Here is an 11309-nt window from a genome sequence, read left to right as displayed (position 1 = left end):
AATTCAATATGTTTTAAGTATTTTATATAAAATAAATGTAAATTTTTATGATGAAATTAAACATAAAATCAAGCTTGTTTGTATTTATTTTAAGATCTTAATTTCAGCCATCGCAATAAAAAAAAGTTTGTCATAGTATTAGCTAATAAATTATTTTCAAACGAAACTATATAGTTGGAAATTTGGAATGCTTCCCACGCACAAAGGTGATATACAAAGCTAAAATTAAATAAGCATGACTAACATCATTGTTCATAACTAGGATATTAAAGTTGTGTTTAAATTCTACTTCTAAAATACAGAGACAGAAATTCATTTAATTATTAAAATACTAAGAACAAAACAATATCAACCAAAAATATGGATATAAATATCTGTTTAATTTTTATCTCTACAATCTCAAATACAGAATTCATTAATTCAAACACATCTAAGTGACTAAACCAAATAGATACAAACTCTTGGCTCCTGTGGAAACTTCTGTTGCATTATTTCCTCCAAATCATTGTCAGTGTTACAAAAACATCTTTGTTTTGCCCATGTTGCATGCAAACTTGATGATGGATCTTCAAAAGTGGAAACTTGAGTTTCATTTTTGGTTCGTACAAAAAAAGAGAGAAGAAGTACAAGAGAAGCCATGGAGAATGAATGAAATCAATGAATTGGTATAAAATTATTAAAGGAAAGACACCTCTAAATATCTTTTGCCAGTGGTTTTGTTTCTGGTTTCCATTATTACTGGAGAAATTTCTTAACATTTTGCCGCACAAAGTGGTTGGAGTTGTTGGTAACCTCTTTCCACAATTAATGAGAAGAAGAAAATCAAGTTAACATTTTGCCTGAGGGTCCTTGACAATTTTAACTTGTTTGGTGAGCTATTAATAACTTTTTAGCTTTATAAAATTTATATTTTTCTAATTCATATTTTTTTGTTTGTGCAATAAAAAAAAATGACAGCTACTAGTTTGGATGATTTTGTTAGTTTGATCTATTAATTACTTATGTGTTAGGTTAAATTCTAAAATAATAAATATTTATGTGAAAAAATCTACCTTGCTTTCTCATGAAACATATTATAGCTTACTATAAATAAATGTTGCGTACTATAATGAACTCAAATACGTAATAAAAATTATCAAAATTTACTATTAGAGCAAAATGTCAATTAAGCTGGCTGCTTTATATATATATATATATATACACACACACAATTAACTCACTCTAACCAACTTGGGTTGGTCGAGTGGTTAGCTCAAATCCCGCCTTATACATGCAGTAACCCGTTAGCCACCAATTAACTCACTCTTTGGAGATGTAAAGATTGGAGAAAATGGGAAGTTGGTGATTAACATTGATGGCAATGTGGCAGAGCTCCGTTGAAATTTATTTTGTTATTTTGTCTTTGGCTCTTTACTGCTTCGCTATGATACTTGGATTTATTTGAACTTTTGTTTGCATATTTTAAATTTAATTGAGCCTCGCGCGGTTCCCTGAGTTAAGTGATATTGAATTGGTTACCAACTTGCATAAAAAATTAGAGAGTATAGACATAGCTTGATGAAATGTGTTTTGGCTGAAAAAATTAATTTGTGAATAATTAAGGTGGATAACAGTCACTTTCATGTTGACTTTTTGGAAATTCTGACTAAATTTTAAAGCTACTGCAATTGTATATATACTGTACAGTCCAAATATTGTATACAAGTCGCTGCTATAAATAGCATCATTTTTTTTTATTCTTAAAATAATCACCTTATATACCATCTTAGCTGATACTTTGTTTTAAGTAGTGTCAAGTATTTTGAAATTTGAACCTTGAAGTTCCAGACAGCATCATCATCCCAAAAATCTAGTAACTATATATTCTGCAATTGCCAAACTTGACGTTAAACCGGGTGACTCGATTCCAAAAAGATTAACAAGACCAGGTATTCCGTGAATATTCTCCCCCTGCATAAAGGAGAGAAATCAATTAAGTTAGAATGCTAAAAATTTTGTTCAAATGTGGAAAATGCCCTCACAACCTCGTGTACTGGTGTACATTACATCACAACAGTGAATAGCTAATTAGTAAGAGTAACAATGCATGCATGCACTAACGCACAAGCAACTCAATCATTGTGTTTAGTTTGTAGAAAAATCAAGAGAAGGAAAAATGGAAGCTGAATTGCTTAAGTTCAATAGCTGAGATTAATCATATATACCCATCAGCACTATAGATTGATCAATGGGAATTACACTATTATTGTCAATGTCATATTCTTATCATTCCTGATACCATCCATAATAACATCCTACAATTACATTATACACGTGCGTCAGTTTGACACTTTCAAATCCTAAACTCTATAAAGATACATACAAATGCTGAATATGACAATAACGTTACTGTCAATGATCTACGTCATTTTATCAGCTTGCCTTCTAGAGATGGTGAGTTTAAAACAATATACATTATCCTATAAATACAAAATATGAGCAAGAAATTTCTTGATGGTAGTGGTATTTAGCAAAATGTTAAAAGGATACTAGCAATACATGAATTAAAGAGGACAGAAATCTTTTATGAAATGGTTTATGCAAATGATAGTTTTTGGACACTTCTACCAATGATAGTCCTTCCCAACAAATTGTGGCATATGAACTTCAGCCAAAAGATATTAACCTTAGAGTTGCATAAGTCAATGGGCTAATATTGGGTTTACAAAATAGCCATAAGTACCACGAGGGAAACTGCATGTATCTAATGGGAGAAATGTAACATTCAACTATAAAATCACACAATACGATATCTCTGTTTGCAAATTTTGAGTCAGATTGGTCAACAGAAAGGTAGGGGCAAAGAAGAGTCTTAGACATAACCTGTATTACAAAATCAACAGGCGGCTGGCCAGGTCCTGAAAGTTTTGGTCGGATCCCTGAATATCCTGGCTCAAGAGACCCATCCTTTAGATTTGGGTAGTACTTTCTTATCTCCGGATAAAACCGCTCAGCGCGATTTGCATGTACTGAATAATCAAACCTACCATAAATGTTTGCTTAAGTAAGCACTGAATCGATTTATTTATTTTTATGCACGCATAAAAAAACATACCTCGAAAGAAAAGACAAAAATGAACTCAGTTTTATGACAAGATGTTTCCTATTTACTAATAAGATTCATTGTTCGGAAAGAAATTAGAGCACAACAATCAATATGAAAACATAATTAATGGAGTGAAGAGAAGCACTAGAGTAAACTAGAGCAACATCGTCTTGAAACAGAAAGGTTGCATCTGGAAATTGTTTCTAGGATATAAATACAGAGACAGTTAGTACACAGGCCTATTTGGTAACTAAGATATGTACAAAAAATAGCAAAGTCTTTCTTTCCTGGCCTCTTGGAGCAGAGAACATTTCTGTAAACTTTGTCCCCCCAAAAGTGGGGATAGTGGAGACAGGACATTAAGACAGAAATTTCACATTTTTGTCTCTATTTCTATCTCCATTTTTGCGGTCTCAACTGTCTCTATACATGTGTCCCAGATACAACTCATAAACACTACCTAAAAACACGAACCCATACTAAATGGTACAATAAATCCAAGATGGACATTAGTTTCATTGATAGGGACAAAAATTGACAGACAAAGCCCATACTAAAAGTTGCTGTAGTGGAGTGTGAAAACCTAAAAAAGAAGAAAGTGCACGATGTACATGGTAATGAATAGAAAACCGTATCAATGATTCACTACAGATACAACCAACATAAGGAACGAAGTACCCCTGAACCATGAGATGTCACTGAAAGCATGCACCAGTAGGACAACATATAAAATATGTGTAGATCAACAATTCAACATTTATAAATAACTAATTGTAAACCATGGAATGGAACCATCTCATACAAAAGAGTAGACAAGCCAAGGATAATAAGAAGCGGGAAATGTATGACATAGACTAGATACCAGAAGTAGTCAAAAGCAAGCAAATGAAAGGGCATTAGGAAGTACTTATTCAGAAAACTTGAGATATCATCAATGCTGTCAATCCATTCAACATCCGGGCCAAACTTGACCTGACCATTCAAGTCGAGAGTAACATGCACGCCAAGGCCACCATCCTCCGGTATAGGATATATTAAATGTTGGAACGGAGTGGTTTTAGTGTTAGATAATGTGAAGTAGCAACCACGTGCATAGTAGGCTGAAGGAATAACTTCACTTGCTAAGCCAGTAAATCTTTTCGCAAGTGCGGGGGCACTAAGGCCAGCAGAGTTCACTACGAGGTTTGGAACTAGCACTAGATCCGGGTTCAGCGCTGTTGATGTCCCATTCCATTCTTTAAGGCTATTGGTTTCTGATACATGAACACAAATCTGATTTCCTTCAAGATGGCCACCAATGACTGCTGAATTATATGTGAAGGTTGTTCTGTGACTTTCGGCTTCCCCCTGGACCAACATGTGTTTTTATTCCTGAGAATGTACAATTTAAACTCAAAATAAAGAAACTGATTAATTACGAAAGATTGAATTCAAAATTTAAGAAGCTACAAATGGGTACCACTAGAGCAAGCATTAAAGAATGGGAGTCAACAATCCCAGAGACAGGTGATAATACTGCTTTCACACATTGCAACTCAGGTTCCATTTTCATGGCCTCAATCCCGTCTATCATCCTCAAACTATCAACTCCATTTTGAATCCCATGGTTTAGAATGTCATTTAGCTTCGGAATCTCCGAAGACCGCGTAGCCACTATAAGTTTACCAATTTGTTTATGAGGAATATCGTGTTTTGTGCAGTAATCATATAACATATCTCTTCCCCTTGAACAAAAAATCGCCTGCAAAAATGGCCAACACAAACAGGTATACAACATTATATTCTACGCATTACACAAAGGCCAATGAGAGCATCAACCAAACATCACACACCGTGAACCTTCACTTAGGGTTAATAGTTTAAGACAAGCAAAGTGTGCACTTCAACTTGATCTTTCCAAATTTCAATTGAAACAAATTAATAGTTAATTTCAATTCACGTGTAAACTTGAGAAACCAAATCGATTAATGATTTTACCTAATAAGGAAGAGTGACTTGCCTTCAAGGAATTGCGAGGGTAATAGATTCCGGCGTGGATAACTTCACTGTTTCGAGAACTGGTGGCAGTGCCAAAAGTTGAATCGGATTCAACAACGAAAACCTCTCTGCCCTTGAGTGCCAGTGCTCTTGCGATCGCTATGCCCACAACGCCAGCACCTATGACCAAGCAATCCACTTTCTCCCTTGGGACAGAGTACGTAGTTGTTGTGGCGGTTTGGGTGCTGCTCATCATGCTTCTCATCACCGTGAAATTGCTCGGTGAATGTAAATGTTTCCATTTGAAACGAGCGTCGCTTCTTCTTGATGATGACGATGCAAATCCTTTCGAGCTTCTTCTGAAGCTTTGAAATGTTCGCTTCAGCATCGTTCTCCCTGCAATTGGGATCGATGCACAGTGAAAGTGGCACTGTGGCAGGGCCAATGCCCAAACTAGAAAAAAAAGTAAATAAGTTAAAAAAATAAAATAAAATAAAATAAAAAATAGTATATCCAAAAAGATTTGGACCTCTAAATTTTGAATTTCATTTTAGAAGATAAAGTATGATCTCTCACTATTATTTCATAGGTAGAGCTAAGAAAAAATATGAAAGAATCAGAGAAAAACTATTCAAAGATGAGAGATCACACTTTACTCTCTAAAATAAAAGTTCAAAATTTAAAAGATCCAAATTTTATCCCAGATAGGTCCCTCAAAAATTTTGTATGAAAAATTTTCATCTCCATACAAATTTTATTACGTTGAAGTCTTATAAAAGTGAGACATATAAATATTTCCCTTGTATCTTAGAGGACTTATATTTGTTCAAATAAAAGCAACTAATTTAATTAAAGTAAGAACTTATATGTCGTAATTTTGTAAAGTTTAAAAATTTTAATATAATAATTTTTTTTGGAACAAAATTGTTGGATGCAAAATTCTTTAAAAATCTATTTGAGTATATACTCAATCAGAAAAAAAAAAAATACCTAAGTACAATTATCTTGTTCTAAGTTGATACTTAGTTAACCAATTTGAGTTAAGTCAAATGGTTCTTAAGTAAATATTAAGTTAAAATCTCGCTTTGTAAATGTAATAATTTATTGGTTAGCAACAAATTTTATAATCAAAATTCTGTGATAAATTAATTTTTAACGTGCCAAGTTCAAAAACACCATAAAAAAAACTAAAATAAAGAAAAGGTTGATAGTTGATGATTAAATTATTAAAAAATGTTAAATAAATTTTACGTAATATTAATAAGATAAAAGTAAAAAAAGAAATAAATAAAGAAAGAAGAGAATTGAACCCTGTTCATTGTAGAATAAATGAATATAAAATAGATATGTCAATTATTGCTTTACTTATAAAAGAATTTAAAATAAAATATTCTTTATTTAGCATATTAAAAAGTTAGAGACACTCAGAGAATTCTCTAATCATGCATATATTCTTCAATCATAAGAGGACATCAACTTTAGCAACGAAATACATCTTAAAACCTCCCATACTTGGTGCAAACAATATAGCAAACAAAGTAAGGAGATTTAGACTTCAGTATCAAGCTAAAACCCTTCCTAATTTTCCCACAACACTCTTCAATGGAAATTATTTAATTTTCTTTTTCCTTCTCTGTTGATCTCCAAACATAGCAAAGTACAATTAGCCAACTCAGGATTCAGGAGAATGGTTATCTTCAAGTTTCAAATCCTTCAAACATGTAATGGCATACCTAACGAAGGGACAGAAGAATTATGTCCTACATTTTAGATGGCCATCTTCATCTCAATCTTCTGGTGAGGATTATAGTCACTGAGCTTGAAATCAGAAGCCACAAAAGAATCTATATCTTTTTTCTCTGGATTTATCTTCAAAGTCTGCATTGAATCAACAAAGCAGAACACAAATTGAAGAGAACTAAATGGTCAAATTTTGCATCAAATTACATTGTGGCAAAGATTTTCTTCAAAATTACATACCGGAAAAGGCCGTGGCAAGTTCTGGAGCTGCTCCTGCAAAGGCTTCACATGATTTTGGTAAACATGTGCATCTCCAATGACATGGATAAAATCACCTGGAACTAATTCTGACAAGAGGAGTGAAAATAAAACATTACATAGTTTTACAAACAAAATAAAATCAGGTTTTCAAAGATCAGCACATTAACAAGACCGAATAATTCATAGAGAACTAGGGAAAAATAATAATTCATAGAGGACCACCATATTAACTTAAGCCATTCACAACTAAATATGATAGATCTGAATATATAAAGTCCACAAGAGATGCTTCAAAAATTTACATACCACAAACATGAGCAATTATGCAGGTCAGGAGGGCATAAGATGCAATATTAAAAGGCACGCCTAGGCCCATGTCAGCAGATCGTTGATACATTTGACATGATAACTCCCCATTCGCTACATAGAACTGGAGGGGAAAAAAAGAATAAGAAGCAGCAGAAAGAAAAGAAAAGGAGAGAGAAGAGAGAGCTTTGTTTAAAGAAAAACTAAAAAAAGAGCAGACCTGTGCAAACATGTGGCACGGTGGAAGGGCCGCCAATTTAAGATCAGCTGGATTCCATGCAGAGAGAATGATCCGCCGATCATTGGGATTGTGCCTTATCTTGGTAATAACATCTAACAACTGATCAATTCCTTGGCCGGAGTAGTCGGCATGCATATTAGTATACCTAAAGAGTGTAAGATGAGGGATAGAGAGCTAAGCAATCCAAAACACAATAGTCTATGGACCTGCTCAGAAAAAGGTATGATCAACCTACCTGGCACCAAAGTGCCTCCACTGAAACCCATAAACAGGTCCCAAGTCACCCTCCTCCCTATCTGTCAAGCCAAGTCTATAATTTTAAATAGAAGCCACTTAGTAACTGCAAGAAGAAAAATGTACAATTGTAGTTAAGACAACTGACTGTCATGCTTGCCTATCTAGGTATTCTCTCGATGCATTGCCATCCCATATATGGATCCCTTTTTCCTGCAGCAACTGCCAATGTACCATAACTTTCAGAATATAAGTTAATAATGATCATATCTACTATAGTAACAGAAGGATCTTGGAAAGTAACAACCGAAAAGATGAATATCTCTTGAAAATGAAGTACTGTGGTTGAAAGTTAAGTTGAGAACCATTTTTTTTAATAATGTTGAGCATCATTCAAGATACATTTATTCACTTCTGAGTTCTGAGTAGGGCTGCCCCTATTAAAACCCAAGCTCAGATAGTGTTGATCGGAATATTTGGTTAATATCAACTTGTTTGTCACATAACTAGGAAAGGATATGATTCATTTGTGTGAAGAAAACGATTGGATGAATATATCATTACCTTGGCATTTGTAGACCCACTAATAAACCAAAGAAGCTCTTCAACAACCCCTCGCCAAAATACTTTCTAGGATCAATGAAGAAGTTGTGTCAACTTATCTATCTAAACAAAATGAACAAATAAATACTCCTCTTCCCAATAACACCTACCTAATAAGAACATAAAATAAATAAAAAAGAACAATACAAAAAGGAAAATAATCACAAGAATGGCAAGTTATTTTGTGCAGTACATTAAGTACATGTTTTAAACTATAATAAGTATAATGTCTAGGTACCTTTGTAGTAAGAAGAGGGAAGTTTCTGCGCAAATTGAACCTCATCTGTAAAAAAATGGATATAGATGTCAGAGTACAAATTACAGCAACCCTCAAATATAGGCATCAACATGTTACCTGGCAACCAAATTTTGACAAGGTACCAGTCCTTGTCCTATCATCTTTGGCTGTACCCTCAGAAATGATTTCTTCAACCAGCCTAAGATACTTGTATTCTTCATGTCTTTCAAGAATCATTTTAGGAAGAAAAGAAAAATCCTTGAACTCAAACTTTAGAGTATCTGAATTGTTATCAAGACCTGGATCAGTATTCTGAGTTGCATGCTCCACCGAACGCCTTACACGCACATAAGTTGTGAAAGAATAGCGAATGTTGTTTTCCACCTTAGGAAAAGATGAGTACCACAACTGAAATACAGAGGAATCAACTGGAGGCATAAATGTGTCACACTCGATGCTAGTCTGAATTTCAGTGATGTGGATAGCTTCACATCCAGGTGCATTTAAAGTCTCCCTGTAAACGAAAATTATCATCAGTAATAGAGAAAGAGCCTAATACAAATAGGAAGAATAATGCACAGAGAAAGAAAAGGTCAAAAGGATATACCTAAATATTTGTCCACCTCCTATAACAAATATTTTCTCAATTGACAAAATATAGGGAGGTTCAGCTAACAATTCCAAAGCAGAAGCCATACTTCTACATATAACAACATTCTCTGCTCTTGCAATATCAAAGCTATCTGAGCGGGTAAGAACAACATTAAGACGGCCGGGAAGAGGCCTGTATTTAAGAGGGATACTATCCCATGTTTTTCTACCCATTACAACAGCATTCTTCTTCCCTGGATCAGATGTTGTTACAGTAACCTCTTTAAAAAATTTGAGATCAGTAGGTAACTTCCATGGTAATTTCCCATCTTTACCTATCCCCATATCTGGTGTAGCAGCCACTACCACTTGGTAGTTCCTCTGCAGATTTGGCGGTGGGTTGAGTTTTCCAATGCCATTGCCGTTGCCGCTTCCATTGGGGATTACAAAAGAATTACTGGCCATAATGGAACTCAAGAACCGATAGAAACTTAAAGATGGTGTATCAAAACAAGGACTGCACAACCAATTCTTTTGGAAGTGCAGTAGAATCTGAAACCAACAAAGCATTACATTAAAACTTATATAATTAATGCCATTGCTCATACATATCACATTTTAGTTGGAACTTGGAACACTTCAAAAAGAAGAACCAGAGAGGGCAAAGCTTATTATTAACTATCATTATAGTTGTACAAGATTTTTTTCAACTTCATGAACAGCAGATACACCAGATTGTATTTACACTGAAATGCAAGAATTCAACTATTCAAGACAAAATTTGAAGGAGTGACTGACCGGTTTCAGACCGAAGCGCGGAATTTTGGAATTTTATGACCTTAGAAGCTTGCGAGAAATTTCATGAACTGCTTTCAAATCTTCCACAGTATTGAAATCGAAAAAGAAAGTATTATTGTTATTTTATATGATAATTTTAACGAAGCAAAGACAACGAAATATTGGGTGTAAGGAAGAATGTTTGAATATCCCAGTAAGTGAGAATGCAAGAACAATTCCCCAATTGTTTTGGAAGTAGAAATAACAAAAAAATCAATCTTGCAGATAGGACACAGTACCCACTCAGTTTACACAGACACTAACTGAAAAACAGCAAGCAAACCATCAAACATTTGGTGTGCAAATCTTAGTTAACAAAATGAATTCGAAGGAAGGGAGAAAATGGGTTGCAGAGTGGTGAGAAGGATGAGGGGAGGTCAGGGAAGAGAGGGGTCACAGTGAGGAACACAATTGTGAGCACCCAATAACAACGATGGCAGAAGCTTCAGACTCTAGAGGCAGAGGTTCTCTACTCTCTGTTGAAAATGCGCTTATTATTTTTTGTGTGGGGAGAGCCGAGTGCATCTCACAATGATGGGAGAAGAGATGAGTTTTTCATTGCTATGGTGTCACCGATTTGTTTCATTTTTAAAAGGAAAAGTATAGGGTACCAACATATTATCTACCAACAAACTCTTATTTATAATTGTGTTTTATGGAAGTGTGTTCGTGGATGTGTCTAATCATTAATATATTTTAAATACATATATAAAGAGACACATCCAGAAAATATATCTATAAAGACACTTCTATTAAACACAACTATAAAAAAGACATTTTTATTAGACACATCCACGAACACACTTCCATGAAACACAATTATAAATAAAAGTTGGCAGAAGTTGGCAGATATGCTGTTGGTAACGTAGCGGAACCGTTTTTAAAATCAACAATCACAAATCGGATGTTCCGATTTGTGTTTTTAAAAATAAAAAAATTTTTACTGTTGAAATCGGACCGTCCGATTTCTATTTCAAAAAATAAAAAAAATTAAAAATACAAAACGGACCATGCGATTTATAGTTTTTTTTATCAAATAAATCGGACCCTCCGATTTGTACTTTACTTTTTTTTTCAAACAAATCGGACCGTCCGATTTGTACTTTACACCATATAAAAAAAAACACCTAATCTTCCTATAACAATATATTACACATATATTTATACAATATAAAAAAAAATTAACCTTGAAAATG

General features: G+C 34.1%; 2 protein-coding genes across 4 annotated transcripts; both read right to left on the bottom strand.

Moving 5' to 3' along the window:
- Nucleotides 1647–5517, bottom strand: LOC107624200 (L-2-hydroxyglutarate dehydrogenase, mitochondrial). The gene is made up of 5 exons (XM_016326684.2): nt 5085–5517; nt 4545–4826; nt 3993–4432; nt 2863–3022; nt 1647–1950 (listed from the first exon to the last, which is right to left on the bottom strand). Exons 1-5 carry the CDS (start codon nt 5448–5450, stop codon nt 1837–1839), a joined length of 1362 nt encoding a protein of 453 aa, XP_016182170.1. The 5' UTR covers nt 5451–5517; the 3' UTR covers nt 1647–1836.
- On the bottom strand, nt 6450–10643 carry LOC107623690 (bifunctional dihydrofolate reductase-thymidylate synthase-like). Of its 3 annotated transcripts, XM_016326037.2 has the most exons (11): nt 10075–10642; nt 9293–9828; nt 8803–9199; nt 8686–8730; nt 8409–8474; nt 8005–8066; nt 7846–7920; nt 7590–7755; nt 7370–7493; nt 7043–7149; nt 6450–6940 (listed from the first exon to the last, which is right to left on the bottom strand). In XM_016326037.2, the coding sequence occupies exons 2-11, from the start codon at nt 9739–9741 to the stop codon at nt 6830–6832; spliced, it is 1602 nt and encodes a 533-aa protein (XP_016181523.1). In that variant the 5' UTR covers nt 9742–9828; nt 10075–10642; the 3' UTR covers nt 6450–6829. The 3 variants fall into 3 exon arrangements, with proteins under 3 accessions (XP_016181523.1, XP_016181524.1, XP_020968907.1); XM_016326038.2 differs by lacking the exon at nt 10075–10642 and having other exon boundaries at nt 9612–9688; XM_021113248.1 differs by lacking the exons at nt 6450–6940; nt 7370–7493 and having other exon boundaries at nt 7044–7149; nt 10075–10643.

The sequence above is a fragment of the Arachis ipaensis genome, chromosome B10, assembly GCF_000816755.2.
Source record: "Arachis ipaensis cultivar K30076 chromosome B10, Araip1.1, whole genome shotgun sequence".
Taxonomy (NCBI): domain Eukaryota; kingdom Viridiplantae; phylum Streptophyta; class Magnoliopsida; order Fabales; family Fabaceae; genus Arachis; species Arachis ipaensis.
Note: the sequence above shows the minus strand (reverse complement) of the source record. Positions and strands in the feature narration are given on the sequence as shown.